This window comes from Tasmannia lanceolata, unplaced genomic scaffold, assembly GCF_043159265.1.
Source record: "Tasmannia lanceolata isolate RefF3 unplaced genomic scaffold, GAP_Taslan_0.1 ptg000002l, whole genome shotgun sequence".
In the NCBI taxonomy this organism is placed as follows: domain Eukaryota; kingdom Viridiplantae; phylum Streptophyta; class Magnoliopsida; order Canellales; family Winteraceae; genus Tasmannia; species Tasmannia lanceolata.
Genome location: NW_027518679.1, coordinates 37,113,364 through 37,131,495, shown reverse-complemented (window position 1 = coordinate 37,131,495; position 18,132 = coordinate 37,113,364). Strand labels below are relative to the sequence as shown.

Below are 18,132 nucleotides of genomic sequence, written 5' to 3'. Positions count from 1 at the left end.
GTAAAACAGAAGGGTGCTGAGCCACATGCTCTTTGGAGGTAGATTCTCTATCATTTTTCAGACGGGCTATCTCCTCATTCATGTTATTCATTTGCTGGAGCATAACCTTCATCATCTCACTCATCTCAGCTATAGCGTTTGCAGATTCAGCCATCTGTTCAGGAGTAAATTGAACGGGCGAAAGGATTTCCTGGAGATTGGAGAAAGGTAATGCAGGGGAGGTAAAAGAAATTGGTGAGGAAGAAAAACGACTCAGCCTGGAATCAGCGGACTGACGGGACCAGGTTGATTTTGAAACGAGGATTTTCTTAGGAGCAATGGCTGCTCAATCAAGAATCCTGATATGGAAATATAAACACTAGATTAAAATTTTGATAATCGAGATAAACTATTTTGATCAAACAATGACAAAAGAAACAAAAACACACTTTCATTAATAAGATTCCAAATTGTGATTACAACGGATGAAAAATATTAATCTCTAATCACAACTGGATAAACAGACTGACAAAAATGGGAAATGCAGAAATCAGAATAACAAAACATGATACGGATCTTCAAGGTTCCTTAATCCGAGCCCTCCGACTTGCGGGTTCTTCCGATATTTCTCCACATCGGAATTTGCGAGATAAGGCTAACCTCCTTTGTATATTTTTGTTTCCCCAAGCAGCCACAATGGATCGGACAAGGTCAGGAGTGAGATCTTCACAAAGAGGAGGGACTATGATTCCGGGAGGACATGGAATTCCCGTAATCTGATGGAGAATTCGCATGGGTGCATAAAAGGAAGATTTCTCGGTACCCATGAGGTAAACAAATGAATGCGGGTAAGTGCTAGTAAAAACATGGAAACATGAATGACTTACCCAGCGAAACTGACTCTCCTCTACATGTTGCAACCAATTGTGCCATTCATCGATGGACTGAGGTTGATGGGCTATTGGTTTCCATGTATGGAAATTCTTCAGGGTATATGGATTTTGGTTTTGTCGCTGAAGAATTTGAAGTTTTTCACCAAGCCAGACATACAACAACTTCACACACCCACAGAAATTGTCTTTGATATTTTGGGAAGCAATAAGATCTAATCCCAAAAAGGTCTTTGCTAACATGGTAGGAATGGGATTCCTCCCTTTGTTAATTTGGTCTACCACAGTTAACAAGGTTAACGGAGCAACACGAGGGTTTTTCCGAATGACATATCGCGCAAAGACACTAAAAATCAAAGCATTGCGTCGACAACTCTGAAAACGAGAGTTAGTAGGATTGACGTTTTCAGAAAAAAAGGGTGATGAGGTTTTGAACTTGCACACATGTATCCGTTAAGCATGAAAGTGCATCAACAGTTTGATTTTTGAATAGCTTGCAAAAAATGGAATGAGAGGAATCTATGTTCGAAGATTGTATCCACAGTCCATCTGTTGGGAGTTCTAATAAAGCACACCAATCTTCGAATATAGGACAAAGCTCAAAGGATCCAAATCGAAAAACATGAAGATTAGGATCCCAGAATCTAGCGGCTGCTTGGAGAAACTTCCAATTTATATCGGATACACTCAAATGATTGAAGGCACAGATGAACCGATCAGCCATACTCCTGTTCGAAGATTCTAGCGGAAGAGTCCTAATAGTCTCGCTTATCCAGCCTTTCAACACATTATTCGCCATAATTTTAACCTAAACACAAAGAAAAGAATGGGATAATTAGGGACTGGAGAATAACTTGGAATAAACAAAGAACAAGGATGAACTTAACCACTAATCACAAGAAGGATATAATTGGCGACATCAAATGTTCCATTGATGATCAAAGATGATCAGAAACTCAGGGAAGAGACCACGGTCATAAAATGACAAAAGTAGATCAATAGACCGGATCTAAATCTGAAAGGTGGACGACAAAAATGTACGATCAAGAAGATCAATAATGATAGACTATGGTCATAGAGACAGCAGACAAGCTATCGATCATATCTAAGACAGGACGAACAATAATTTGAATAATACAACAAAAGAAAGGATAAATGAGGTTTGAATTTAAAGGGTGAAAACAGGTAATACTTATCATCATTGGGTCAAGGAATAAACCATAGCTATGAGTGTGACAAGTAGAAGCCACTAGCTAGATTTAGATCTGAGAGATGAATATACACGACTGATTGATTCAAGCTAGGAATCTCTACTAGAAAGTAGGTCCTAATCTTATAATCAAAAGATATATGAACAAAAATCTCAATGAATAGAGCAAAAGATAGGCCACGACCATGAGAGGGCAAGTAAAAGCCACTGGTCGGGTCTAGATCCGAAGAATGGACTAATATGACTAATTTGATTAGATAAGGAAGCCTCACTAATGAGTAGGCTCTAATCTAATAATCAAAATATAGATATATACATATATATATCCTAACCAGGGGCACCAGCCCTAAATATAATCCCGCAGAGTCAAGACACTTGACTCAAGACAGACATGTGAGTGTACTAGGACTGCGATGTAGTCACATAAGGTGAGCTACAATAATCTAAGGATAGGACATAGCTCCTAAATCTAGGCTCCAACATGTGTAAGCAACACATGTTCGTCCTTATATGAATACAATATATATATATAAGCACATGCAGATCCTAATTAGGTTTTACTAAATCAACAAATATATCTAAGTACATAATATATGTAAAATGAAAGTAGAGCTCCGGACTCAATATATCAGGTACTATGCATATGATCCATACTTTAAGTATATAACACAAGTACACCGAGTGTTTACGACTGCAATACTGGCGCATAGCTTGGTAACAGATACAACAGCACCATCTGGATAGTGATATCCCATGAGGCACGCATTATATCTATCCCATGGAGCTAATAATAAGAAAATCAATAAAAGAAAAAAATAAAATCAAAATGATGTATGCTGTGCAGTGTGTGAATCTCTTGTTTTAAAACACCTATCTGGTGCCCCTGGATTCTAAGCGATTAAATTCCCATTTATAATGATTTTAGCTCAAAATTCTTCAAAATTAGCAACAAATGGCATTTTAACAGAGTTAGGCAATGTTCCAAGAAATCCCCAGCAGAGTCGCCAGCCTGTGGACCCCGATCCGAGAGAGGCGGCGGGGACGTGTGCCCCCACGCGAGTCAGTCTCAGGATCATCCACGTGAATGGAGAGCTCTACCAAGGAACTCTCGAAAGAAGTGCCTCTCACAGCATGAGTGGCGATATAAAAGGTGAGATACCTCTCGATTCGGGGACTAGCCCAAATTCGAGGCGTACCTTAAACAAAGAAGAGTCGCCATCCAAGGAAGTGGGCCAAGGATCCCATACTATGCTCTGTTGCAACGGATAACCAGAGATTATAAAAAGAGGGTTCGTGCCTGGTTACGAATTCGGAAGGTCTGAAGAGCACCTCATCCGCCCAAGTGCAAGCACCTGGTCTCTTATGCCATTTGTTATTGATTTTGAAGAGTTTTGAGCGAAAGTCATATGAAATGGGAACATATATCTCTGAGAAGACGTCTACCTAATCATGCATGTCTCAGAGATGAAAATTAAACACATACACAAAATAAATGAAAGATGTGTCACCTAAGCAAAACTAGGTTATAAGTGACATGCCTAATGGGTGTCTAAGTTCTGGTGTGCAAACACATGCATGTCACAGCTAAATGTATAGGATCTGTACATGGAAGTAAGAAGACACAGCAAAAACATACAACACAAATCAACTCTATACCAGACTGGACAAAATGAGTCCTAACTCTAAGGCGACCTGACTCGGACCAAGATGGCCGTCCATCCCAGCTGCTCTACGTATCCTGGCCTCGGGAAGAATCGGAGTCAACGTAGTTCGATGCCCTATTCCAAACTACTATGCCTAACCATCTAGAACCGCTATCCTAGACTCGATCCATTAGACTCAACTGATCTTTAAAGCTTTTTTGTATGATTGCTTAAATTCAAGTGAATTGTAATTTTCAGGACTCTCTATATGCCTTAACTAATGTAAGTTGATTAGCCTTAAGCTAATGTAGGTGGGTCCTACATCCTATGTGTAACTAGGCTGTGCAACCTAAGGAAAACCATGGGCTAACTATATGCTTCCTAGTCTAGCCATCGGTTCGACTAAATGTCTAACCGATCGACTTGAGGCCTCCTAACTCTAAAACACACCAAACAAACTAGGACGGACTCCTAACTCTATGGGAAGATCTTTTTGAAAAGGTTTTGAAGAAGTTTTGTATTTTTGAAGGTTCGAAATGTTTATTTTTAAAGGTTTGGCTGGACCTGGGATGTGGATCCCAAGCTGCACTACGTACCTCTTGGAAGAGGATCAAGCCAACGTAGTTCGGAACAGATTTTCCTAACTACTCTCCTAATGACTCAAAATTTTTGAGATTTTTGGATTTTAAGATATTTTTGATATTTTGGTTGTTTTATAGTGTTTTTTGAGTTTTTGACACAAGAGGATTGGATCATATCATCATAAGGGGAGGACAGACTCCGGATATCCCGCAAAGGTTGGACAGCATCCTATGCTTTGCGGGGGAAAAGAACAGAAACACAGCTCTGCAAGGGTTGGACAGCATCCTATACCTTGCAAGAGTGGATAGAAAAACACATGATTTGATGAGAGGTTGGATAAAATCCTAACCCCTATGATGATAGGACTGACTCCTGAAAGAAAGACAGACTCTCTAGCTAAGGACAGACTCCTAGGCTAAGGACTGACTCTGAAAACAGGATTCTAAGAAGGAGGTGCTAATGAGACAAGGCCTGTCTCCTAAAAGAAAATGAGATAAAGAAGGGTGCTAGTGAGATTATCAAGCTAAGATAAAGCTCACAAGTAACAAGGAAAAAGAGACCTTGCGCATATTTAGCAAAGATAAAACACCCAGCCGGGCCGGACAGCTACCTAGCCCTAGGGTGCAACAAATGTGCAACCCAATACCCATAAGGGTAAGGGTATGATGCCAAGCCGAGTAGGATGTTCTCCCAAAACCAAATGATGCACAAAGAGGAGGTTTAGCAAGAAAATGAGACTGGATAAGTCTCTTAGACACAGAGGTAAGATAAAGAAAAATGCTAACAAGGAAAAAGAGACATTGTGCATATTTGGCAAAGGTAAAAACACCCAGCCGGGCTGGACAGCTACCTAGCCCTAGGGTGCAACAAATGTGCAACCCAATACCCATAAGGGTCGGGGTATGATGCCAAGCCGAGTAAGGTGTTCTCCCAAAACCAAAAGACGCACAAAGAGGAGGTTTAGCAAGAGAATGAGATTGGGTGAGACTCCTAAACACAAAGATGAGCTCCAAGAGAGGTGCTGACGAGACATGGCATGTCTCCTAAGGATGGACTCACTAATGAGACAAAGCTTGTCTCTAAAGGATACAACTTTCTCTGTCTGAGACATAGCCTGTCTCCCTGAGAGGGCTCTAGAGAACTCTTTCAATGCCCTTACAATGAATGGATTTCTAATTTCTAGGGGATACACACCATAAAGACTTGGACAAGTCTTTAAATAAAAGAGAGGAGTGCTACTTGGACTAAGCGAGTCCCCTAAGGATGGGCTTAGGCTAGCGCCTTCATCGCCCTGGCGATGAATGGAAAGATCTAATGACTTGAGGCTATCTTTAAAAAAGACAAAAGGAAGAGGGATACTACACGGACCAAGCAGGTCTCCCTAAAAGATGGGCTTGGGCTAGCGCCTTCATCGCCCTACAAGACAAGGAGATTATAGTATCTAAAGAAAATTAACCGCAATCTATAAGACTGTGTTAGTCTATCAAAGATAGAAGAAAAGTCTACCAGATAATCACAAATTCTATTCTATTCTTATAAAAATAAATCCAGTACTAAACAAAGAAAAATTTTCAATAAAACAATACACGATCTATAGCAATTATAAAATGATAAACAACATTAATTAGTCCAGACCAGCCGCTGGATAGCCTAATAAAGTAAAAACAATATCAAACACTTCAAAACCAACCACAAACCCCAATACGGGGACTCCAATGAAATCAGATGATGCCAAAGTAATCATCTGATATCAAATACACATGATAATATTCCTAATCCCGCCTTGAGATCAAACAGTACTCATGTCGATAATATCGAATAGAGTAGTCATCTGATCTCCTTCTTCCTATTAAATAATTTATTTAAATAAAAAGAAATAAGTATAATAAGCCTCAAGATATTCTCACCTGAACAATCTATTTATTACCGTCTTCAAACCCTAACTCAAAGCTTAGTATAAAAGACAAGTATTAAATAATCAGCAGGTTAAATATATTAGATGATATTTCTAATTTGTACAAATTTTAGTACTTTGCAGGGGAAAGCAAAGTGGAAACAAATTATGTGCTAAACAGTGAAGGTGAAATGTAGATAAATCTGTGTATAAAGGGACCAACATATGTGCAGATTTTAATGCCAAACAGGGGTTCATATGTACAGATTTTAGCGCCAAACAGGGGCTGTTATATGGACAGATTTGAGTGCAGAACAGGGATCTAATTCAAAGACAGATTCTGTGTGCAAATTTTGATATGAAACTAAAATAAGTTTTAAGTGTAAAACTAGACAAAAATTTGTGCTCACATTGTGTGCAAAACAAGAACTAAATTGACTACATTTAGGGATACAAGACAGACTTGTACCAAAACAGAAATCTGAAATGAATCATGAAATGAATGTGCATATGTATGCAATCAAGACATGACTAATCTTATATTATTCCCCACCAAAATACAAGGATAAGCAAAAATCGACTATATGACAAAACATATCTGTCCAAACAAGATTGAAAGTCTAAAAAAAAGTGAACAAGATATATGCGCTAAATCATTAAACTGGGAATAAATAAACCAACTTGTGTGATACATAGAAGATGATTGTATCACAAGTGAGTGAACTGTTGTGTTGCCTGGATATAGAAATTCCATGGATAATCTGACAATGACTAATGCTTAATTCAGCTAATGGAAACAAATTCAACTTTTGTGCAATGAAAATTGACAGATGAAATGCATGAACACATTCACATATACATTCACACATATTCATTATGTTGCTGCCCTGTTTGGGCTCAGAGAGAGCATTACATTGTTACCCCATGCCAAGATAAAGAAGATCTTATCACAAGATCACAAACAAAACAGAATTCAAACCCTAAATTCTGTATCTATACCCCTGCTAGGTGAATATGCTTAGAAGAAAAAAAAAAAAAAAAAAACTTAATTGTAATAAACCTCATCATATTTTATTCTGAACTGAAAATTATAATAACTGAAACTAATAATCTCATTCCTTTTAATGATACAAATATATCAACATACAGAATCGAGGTTCATTCACATATTTTTAGAGCTTAAAATAATTAACAAATAATAATAATAATAATAATTAAGGAAGATTAACAAAGTTTAAGAGAGTAACAGGAAGGAAATATCCTCTACAAATCAAAATCAAAACTCACACAAAAATTATTAGAATGTTATTAGAGAAAATCGACTTTATCAGAGGATTAAAAATCAAAGGCATATCATTTGAATCAACTATCATGATACTACAAAATACAAATTTTAAGAAGAAAAACTAGTTAAATCATAAAATTGTGCAAATGAATGGTTCAGATCTTACCTGCAGAAAGCAAATTTTCCACCTTCTTCTCGGAATTGATAAATTCTTTTTTCAGATCTGCATACCTTGAATCTTGACCGAAGATAGCCAAAGAAGATGACCAGATCTGAAGCTCTACACCTTAGATCTAAGGTTAAGGCTTCAATAGCAGAAAATTGTGATGGATCAGCAGGAGCTTGGCCGGAGTCGAAGTTGCAACCGGAGTTTCAATCGGAGAAGGAGTAAATTGGCCTGCCGGAGCTTCAGATTTCGTCGGAGAAGATGATCGGAGATGGATCGGAGTTGACGGATCGGAGATATAGGGGAATTCCGGTGATTGAACAAATGACGAGCATCGGCCGGAGCTCCGGCAAGGACAATGAAACGGTTGATCGGAGAAGAAGTTGCCGGATCTCTCTTTGTAACTGTGCAGATCGGAGAAGGATCGAGTTGCGGATCTCGGATCTGCAGAGGTAGCCGGAAGGGATTGGGAGATGACCGGAGTACAACCGTGCCGGAGAAGGAAAAGGAAGGAGATCGGCCGGAGGTAGACCGGAGATGGAATGATGCTGATAACAAGATTACCGGAGGAAAATCTGAGATCCGGTAGATCTGACCGGAAAAGGAAAAACAATCAGCCGAAGGAGGAGGAGAAAAAGAAAAGGGAAATTGGAACAGCGGTGAGCAGGAGGTCGGAGCAAAGGAGGTTTTTGGCCGGAGATCTAAGGAATCAGATCGGAAAATCTGATCAGAAAAAGGAAACCCGAGCTTTCCTTCTCTCCCTTTCTCTCTTCTTTTCTCTGCGATTTTGCGATTTTTGCAATGAACCGTCCTCTTTTTTTTTTTTAGGGTTTTTTCGTATATATGGAAAAACTAAGCTGATATTGGCACTCTAGCTTGATGGGCGCACGGATGTGCGACCTCATCTGGCTAAATCACCCCCGCCCACTTGATAACTGCACTAACTCCACTTGTCTTTTCCAAAAGTTTTCGTCGGATTTTTCTGAGATTTTGCAGGGGCTTTTCTGAAGTCTCGAGGCTTCTAAATATGTGTTCATGGGCATTTGAAGCATTAGGTTGACCTAGATTTTCATTAAAAAGCAAGAATTTTGGGATAAAAATCAAAACCTAGTGGGCCACCCCTTGATTGCACTACATATACTCTCTCAGCCCGTTTGCTGGGCAAACGCGCTCAGCTCTTCCTGAAATTTTGCAGGGGCTTAGCTGGGACCCTAAGCTAGCTTGGGGTGAAATTTGGGGTTCTATCTCATTTATTTGATGAGGCTTTGCTCAAACATGAAGGGATTAGGGCACGGTCAAAATGGGGTGTCTACACATACCCCTCCTTTGTATAGTATACTTGCCTAGTCTTTTAGACGCCTTTTAGATATTAGAACCCTTCTCATTGCAAGGGCAATGGTAAGGTTACTTGGAGCCCGTCTTTATGTTTTGTGGCTCACCGCTTCGCACTTGGATCTGCACAAGTTGATGTCCCCTGTATGCACTGAAATTTTTACTAATTGGAATTATCATAATCTTTTGATATTTCTAATACTCTTCTTATCTTAAGCATTGAGTTAGGTTCTGAAGACAATAATGAATGGACTGTTCAGGTGAGATTATCTTGAAGCTTATCATATTTGTTTAATTTTATTTAAATAAATTGTTTTAGGAAAGAAGGAGATCAGATGACTACTCTATTCGATATTATCGACATGAGTATTGTCTGATTTCAAGGCGGGATTAGAAATATTATCATGTGTATTATGATATCAGATGATTACTTTAGCATCATCTGATTTCATCCTCATATTGGGTTGGTGTTTGTGGTTGGGCATAGAAGTGTTTGATATTGTTTTTGTTTTATTAGGCTATCCAGCGGCTGGTCTGGACTAATTTATGTTGTTTATCATTTTATGATTGCTATAGGTTGTGTATTTTTTAATTGAAAATTCTTCTTTGCTTAACACTTGATTTATTTTTATAATAATTGAATGGAAATCTGAGTTTACTTGATAACCTTTTTCTTCACTTTGATTAGAGACTAACTCAGTCTTGTTAGAGCTTTGCTTGCTTGGGATCTTGGATCGTTTTCTCTGTTCTTGGGGGCACTTCTTTACGTGTTGTGGTTCGTCTCTTTGAGATGCTAGTTGCTTGTTCGGGGTTTCCCCTTTAGATTCAGGGCTTTGCCCTAGTTTGTGGTATTACTTGCGTGTTCCCTTTAAGATTGAAAACCTTTAAAGGTTTAGAGCATTGGAAAAGCTTTAAAATCCAAAAAGCATTAGAAATTTAAAACTCAAAAACATTTGAAAACTTTAAAAATATCAAAAACATTTGAAAAACATAAAAAACCTTTAAAAATCTAAAGTGTTGAGTGTTTTCTTTTATAAGCGTAGTTTGAGAGTTCGTTTCGAACTACGTTGGCTTGATCCTCTCTCACGAGGTACGTAGTGCAGCTTGGGATACATATCCCGAGTCCAGCCAAACTTTGTAAATAAAAATGCTTTAACCCTTCAACTTTAAAACCTTGTTTTTAACAAAAATCTTTCTCTAGAGTTAGGAGTTTGTCCTAGATAGAGAGTTTTAGAGTTAGGAGTTCGTCTTTGATTTGTTGTGTGCTTGTTTGTGTTTGTTTTAGAGTTAGGGGTTTGTCCTAGCTAGGAGTGCCTCCGTCCGGTTAGTTGGCGATTCACATCGCCGACTGACGACTAGGTCTTGGATACGTTAGCAATCCTATTGTTTTCCTTAGGGCACACAGCCTAGTTACACATAGGTTGTAGGAACCACCTGCATTAGCTTAGGGCTAACTAGCATTTAGTTAGGGCATATAGGGAGTCCTAAAATCTACAATTCACTGGAATTTAAATAATCGTTCAAGAAGCTTTAATAACTAGTCCGGTCTTTTAGATCGAGTCTAAGATAGAGGTCTAGGTGTCTTAGGCATCCTAGCTTAGAATAGGCGCGAAGAACTACGTTGCCTTGATTCTCATGGAGGCGGGGATACATAGGCTTCTTTGGATGAATATCAGACCATCCGAAGACTCGGGCTAAATCGTTTAGAGTCTTAGGATTTGTTGTGTTGTGTTATATTGTATATTTTGTTGTGTTTTCTTACTTTCTTGTGCAGACCTATACCTTTAGCTGTAGCACGCATGTGTTCGTCCACCAGAACTTAGACACCCTTTAGGCATGTCACTCATAACCTAGCTATGCTTGGGCAACACATCTTTCATTTTATTTTATGGGTGTTTATTATCTTTGTCCTCAGGAAATGCATGCTTAGGTAGACGACTCATGAGGATTGTTCCCATTTCACATGATTTTTGCCCAAAACTCTTCGAGGTTAATAATAAATGGCATAAGAGACCAAGTGTTCGCACTCGGGCGAATTGGAGGCGCTCTTCGGACCTTCTCCATTCGTCATCAGGCACGGACCTTCTGTATCTCTGGTTATCCATTGCAAACAGAGCATTTGTTTTGGTTCCATGGCGTGTCCATGGATGGCGACTCTGAGTTATTTTTAGGTACATCTTGGTTTCGAGCCCTGGCTCCTGATCAGGATGTATCTCATTTGTTTTATATCGCCACTCATGCTATGCTGCGAGGGTGGCACCTGTTTCGAGAGTTCCTTGGCAGAGCTCTCCTTCACTTTGTGGAGATCCAGAGGGTGTTAGGGACCTGTTCCCTCACCGTCCTCGGATCGGGGTCCACAATATGTTGCCCTAGGTTCACAGATAGAACCTGCACTCATCCATTTAGGTTACTTGATGAAAGGCATCCGAATTGGAAGATTAAAGCCTTGTTTGAGGTTATGCTCTTTTATAATTGCCATTTTTATTCGAGGAAAGAGAGATCTTTTTATAGTTAGTTTATATTTGGATTCCTAATCAATGCCATTTTTATTTGAGCCCTTGTGAAACAACCATAGCTAGAAAATGAGGACTTTGGAAGACATGTTCATATTTCCACAAAAAGAGCATTGACACTGTGCATCGGTTAGCCATTGGACTAGGGTATGTAAACAACCATGACGTTCTTGGAAGGCTTACAAATACAAGCTAAATAACTTTGAAGAGAGAGAGAGAGAGAGAGATGGGGAAAAAGAAAGTGAGAAGATGAAATAAAAGAGAAAAAATAAAGAGAATAAAGGAAGAAATTTAAATATAGTACGCGTTTGGCGTAAATGGTATGTAAACAACCATGAAGCTCGTAGAAGGCTTACAAATAGAAGCTAAACTCTCATAGATAGAGAAGGAAAAAGGAGAGGAAGAGAGAAGATGAAAGAAAAGAGAAAAGGAAAAAGAAAAGAAATATGACACGCATTTGGCGTAATTGGTCAAATGTTCCAGTTAAACATAATACTAATCCCAGCATAGGACAATAAATCAAAACCAAATTATAATTAAATAACGAGGAATAGTAACATCAATAGAGAAGTACAATGTAATGAAGTGTAAGAAAGTACAATGATCAGTCATCCTTCCAAGGATCCCAACTATATGCCAATAACACTTAGAGTTACGAGGTGGTATTGGTCCCATGCTGATCTGACATAAGATACGGTTACTTTTTGTACAGTCCAATGATGTTGCCTACCAAATAATTCTCTATGTAAATGACATGAAATGAATTGCAAAGTGAAATGTCCTACAAAAAAAGATATTTCCCCTTTTTGTTCTTAGTCAGCGGCTCATCATTTGTATGATGCTTAAGTTTTGAAATATGAAATTCTCGTGACTCGCCACAATGAAATGAAATGTGGGCCCACCTTTGATTCAACTAGGATGGGTCCACAAAACATGTTGACAAAGATGAAAAAAAAAATCTTAAATGTTTTTCTACCTTTTCCAATTAGTATTGGCACCACTATTTGCACTATTTACATTCGAATGACAATTTATCTATAAATGCAACAAATCAAAGGTTGAAAACCAGGGCCATAGAAAAAACTTAAAATAGATACTTAGTAAAACCAAATGATTTGCTATTCATCTTATTCAAACATGCATTTCTTCAAAAGGCCATAATCCCTGGAGGACTCTAGAGAGACTACTATCTATGAGTGGGCACCACCATATTCACAAACATCTCCGACTTATTCAAAATGTCCCTTTTTAGCAGTATTTTAATAAAATATTTTGAAATTATCCCATGATTTTCAGACAACTATAAAATAACCCAGTGAACAATACGCTATTAAACTGAAAACTCCAAACCATCTTATTTCGACCCGACCCATGTATATAGACGGACCTCAAAAGAGAGAACAACCTCAAGCCCTCATTTGTCTTATCATCGATAGAAAACAGGAGACAATATGACATTTCCACCCCACATCCACCAACAAAAAAAACTTGAAATTTCGGTGGAAATTTTGTAATAAAGGGTGAATACGAAATTTCGGATTTCGGCAAAATTTTGGGGAAATTTCAGGGAATTCAAGTAAAATTTCGATTCAATGTACTTTCGGTTTCGGTCCAAACTGAAACCGAAATATTTCGACCGAAATTTCGGATTTCAGCCGAAATTTAAAACTATGATAGGAGCTTGAGTATATTAACTTGCCTAATAAGAAACTTGAACTTCTTAAACTTGACTCTTCTACAAAACCCTAAGAAAGTTTGTGAAATCCCCAAAAGAAGTCCAAAAATTGTAAAACCGCAACCTAATCCCTCTTTTGGTGCTTTTCTTTGATTGGTGTCTTTTAGAAACTTGCTAGCTCACTCAACTTGCCTAAACGTATAGGAGGGTTTATTTCTTTAACCAATTGTTATTGTTAGGTTTTCTTTTTGTGCTGATTTGTTTAACCCAGAATTTGTCTAGGAACTCGAACTGGCACCTTAAATTTTATTGATACAAGAAAAAAAGTAAACGACGGGGACATACCACCTTACCTTTGAATTCAAAAAAAGACTCAACTTACTTATATCGAATAGTTGGTATCCCCAAGGCATCAAATTTAGCTGCACCTCTTGCTCTATTAGGAAGATCTCTCCAAAATCTGTAGACATTACTACATTTACTGTTGCAAGCATGATTGGCTAAAGAATTGGCAACTTGATTTACCTCTAGGTAGGCATGATACATCTGCCTTTTTACTTCAGCTATAAGTGATATAAGATCATGGTAGTAAAATTTTGTGGCACAGGGAGGGTCCATTTGGTAAAGTATCTTAGGCCGTCCAACATTCTTTTTGCTTCTGTTCGCATGTTAGTTGCAGTATCATAATAATGAGAAAAAGTGAAGACTACTATACCATAATAGTTTCTCACAACTCCCCATCAGTAGACACACCAAGGTTGCCTTTGGAATCCCCATCCGTGTTTGTCTTGATCTCACATTCCCTTGGTTTTGCCCAAGCTACTTTTCATACCTCAATAAAATTAATTGGTTCGGAGAGAATAGACATTTTCCTAAGCACTCATGCTTCCTAGTCAGATCAATCAGTTGAAGGCGAGAAGGACTTGACTAGCATCTTTCCCCAAGCTTTGATGTCCATTATGACCACATTTGTCCTCTTCCTTAAACCTTCCATCTGCCTTCTACACCTTTCCCTCCATATCTCCCAAGATATAAGGGATGGAATGATCTTCAAAAAAAAAACCAGTTACATAATTTTCTTTTTCTTTTTATCTAATTCAAACCACTGCAAGAGTCTAGCACTTCTTGGTTAGTTTTGAATCAGTGGAACATCAAGTAAGGAAGCAAAGCTCAACCGGCTCACTATCAACAAATAAATGATTAGCATTCAAAAAAAAGAAGAAAGAAATAAGTGATTCAAATCCTCTTCCTTTGGTGATGAAGAATGCGTGCACATGGATGGAAAAGGGATAAAAATATCTGAGCTTGTCGTCAATTGGGACCGAGTTGGACAAATATTTCCAAATAAGGCAACTCACTTTTGTACGTAGTTCCTTCCAGATAGATGATTGCCGTATTTTCTTCGACTTTTATCTCTCACCTTGTTCCAAGCAGATGTGGTAGAAAAGTGTCCAGAATTGTTATGAATGCAAACGAGTTCATCCTCTTTGTCAACAGGTTTGGCCTTTGAATTCTTGATGGCATTAACATTGCTTAAAAGAATATTATTTTCGATCTATGAGAGATTCCATTCACCAAAACTGTTAATCACCTCTTTGACTTGGAGTTTTAGTTTCACCCCATCCCTATTTAAAGCTTGGTTGATGATTGAGCTACTGTCAAACCATACATCAATCCAAGAATTAATACTTTCTGTTCCAATGATCCATCTGGTACTGTTAAGCCACTCCTCTTTCAGACTCATTATTTCCTTCCACTGTTTGAGTCGCTTGGCTTGGGTTCCTTCAACCGATACCAAGTATAATAGCGAGGTCCCCGGCTTCTTGCTTTTTTCCCTAGAAAGAAGGGGGAAAAGGGCTCCTTCCCCATGAATTTCCCTGGGTGCTTGGGAACATACATCTCTGACCCTTGTTCGCGTACACATCTCCGGTTGGTATCTAGCAGCCTCTCCGATTCGAGACTGCATTCGACCAGTGGATTGTGGTCGAGAAAGAAATGTACCTCCCGCAGACAAAAGTTTACCTTTTCATCCTTCTACCCGTGATCTGATCTTCTCTATAAGCTTTTCAAATTGAATAATCTTCAATCGTCCTTTATACAGAGGTGCGCCCAAGTAATCCATAGGAAGACCTTTGGAAGAGAATCCTGTGGCCGTGCTTATGATCCTTCCTATATAAAGGGCTTTTCTAATAGCAAGTGAAACAACTTTTATCCTGCTCTAAAGCCGATTCTTATAGGGAAAAGAACTTCATTTGTTGTTGTAGACACCCCATTTTGACCGGACCCAAGTTCGTGTCGTTTGGGCAGAGCCTCGTCAAATCAGTGAGCTGGGGTCCCAAATTAAACCTTGGGGTAGCTTAAGGTCTCATCTAGGTCCCTGCAAAATTTCGTCAGAATCCGAGCGCGTTTGCCTAGCGATCGAGCCAAGGCGGTGTCGTAGTGTAAACCAGAAAAGGGGGTGAATTTATCCTGAAGGGGGGGGGCGAATTTATTCTGGAAAGGACGTAGCCTGGGGCAGAAAAGACGTGATTCGGGCGTGCGCTCATCAAATTTTGTGCATTTTTGTGCGCCCATCAATATAGTTGTGTTGATATCAGCAGCCTTCATTTGATATATATATAAAAAAATAATGAAAAAAAGAGGGGGGTTTTCATTTTCGTTGAGAAAAATCAGAGAGAGAGAGCAAAACCCCTTTTTCCTTCTTCGATCAACTTCTCCGGCGAGCATGCCGGAGCTTTGACCAAGCTCTGCCCGATCATCTCCACCATTATTATTTCTTCTTTCCTAAGCTATTACCCTCTCTTAGCTCCCAAACCTTAGTTCCAACTCTAGAAACCCTAGAAATCCAAGATCTAAGCCATCAAACCCTAGATCTACTCCATTTCTTTAAGTTCAAATTCTAACCCCGGCGAAACTCCATAGATTCCGACCGTCCTCCACTGAATCCGACCGCAATGTTCTCAGTTTTTTATTACCTCAGCCTCTGTTTTCCCCATCTAGCTCACCTCCATTAGATCTAACCTATTTGCACCATCATCAGACCCTAATTGCAGAGAAGAGAGTGAAAGATCTATAAAGGAGAAGGAGAGATGTGTAGAAGAGAATGAGAGGGCTGTAGAAGAGAGCGAGAAAGGAGTTCTCATAAAGAAATATCTCAGATCTGAAATAGGGGGGAGTATTTTTTGAAATATGCATAGAGAGGGAGAAGAGGAGAGGAGTTTGTCTTCTCCAATTGATAGATCAGAGCTCCGGCGTGTTGGTCCTATCTTTATATACCTTGGCTATCGTTTCTTTCATCATTTCAGCAGCAAATTCCCCATCCTCCTCTGCAACTTCGGTTAGAACTTCCGTACAGGTGAGATCATGCTGAAATTTAACCATTTTCAGCTACAAACGGGAGTAAAGGCTATACATTGATAAAGGAGCAGAGAGAGAAAACATTCGTTTCTTGTCAATTACAACGAGGAATACAGTTCCACTTCAGAATTCGATGATCTAATTGTCCAGCAGAGGTTGCTGATAAGTGTATGGTGCTGGATAATGAGGCACTCTATGAGATCTGCTTCAGAACTCTCAAGCTTACTACTCCTAGCTTCGGTGATCTGAATCACTTGATCTCTACAACAATGAGTGGTGTTACTTGTTCCTGAGATTCCCAGCAGTACCGTGCTCTTACCGTTCCTAAGCTTACCCAGCAAATGTGGGATTCCAAGAACATGATGTGTGCAGCCGACCCTCGCCATGGCCGCTACTTGACTGTCTCTGCCATGTTCAGAGGTAAAATGAGCACCAAGGAAGTCGATGAGCAGATGATCAACGTGCAGAACAAGAACTCATTTTACTTTGTTGAATGTATTCCCAACAATGTGAAGTCCAGTGTCTGCGACATCCCACCCTGGGGACTCTCCATGGCTTCGACTTTCATTGGAAACTCGACCTCAATCCAAGAGATGTTTCGGAGAGTTTCGGAGTAGTTTACAGCCATGTTTAGAAGGAAAGCTTTTTTGCATTGGTACACGGGAGATGGGATGGACGAGATGGAGTTCACAGAGGCTGAAAGTAACATGAACGATCTAATGTCGGAATATCAGCAGTACCAGGATGTAACAGCTGATGAGGAGGGTGATTATGAGGATGAGGAAGAAAAGCTCCAGGAGACGTGAGCTTGGTTTATGAATGCTCATGCTTTGGTATGTCTTTTTCTCGCAACTAGGAAGTTTTTGGTTTCTGTAGGGTGATTATATGGGATAGTAGTAGGTTTAAATGTGGGGCTGGTGAATAGGGAATGTGGAAGTTTTTTATTTCATGTTTGAATTCTGGGATTTGCTTTAGTAGGTAAGTACTTATAGTGTAGTATGAGTCTTTGCTATATGACTGCTGCCCCTATTTCAACACAGATTTTACTCACTGTAACCCCTGTTTGAGCCCAGTTTTTAGCCTCATTTCAGCCCCTGTTTGGGCATAAATTCTGCTCATGAATCTGCTCATAAATCTGCCATGTTTTGGCGCGGGTTTGGCTAATTTTCTGTACAGATTTCTGCCCATAAATCTGCCTTGTTTTGGCACAATTCTGTCCACCAATTCAGCCCTCATTTTGTTGGCTGAGCATGATGATATCCATAGCAGCCACTTCTTCATTTTGGTAATGACAGCACTTACACTCTTGGTGCTAACAGCCCATGGCCCTTTACAATGGCAGCCCCACCTTGTTTAGCATGTGCAGCCCCCACCTTGTTTTGGCATGCGCAGCCCCACCTTGCTTTAACATGTGCAGCCTCCGCCTTGTTGTAACAAGTTTAGCCCTCATTTCAGCCCTGTTTTACATAGGTTCAGCCCCCGTTTTAGCCCCTACTTTAGAATATATGTATAACCACATTTCATTTTGATGATTCATGCTCTCGTCTTTCCCTTCCATTCTTTTGATTGACATGTGAGAATGATAGAGATGTTTGAGTTTCAACTA

The 18,132-nt window shown here is 39.4% G+C and overlaps 1 protein-coding gene and 1 pseudogene across 2 annotated transcripts in view; both read right to left on the bottom strand.

Annotated features, from left to right (window-relative positions):
* LOC143871549 (uncharacterized) overlaps positions 1-18,132 on the bottom strand; it is a 181,201-nt pseudogene that overhangs the window by 71,993 nt on the left and 91,076 nt on the right. The gene's annotated exons all lie outside the window — the stretch shown is intronic.
* LOC143884452 (protein TUB21) lies at positions 16,918-17,235 on the bottom strand. Its single transcript, XM_077388037.1, is given in 1 exon segment — positions 16,918-17,235. A coding segment is annotated over 1 exon segment (318 nt).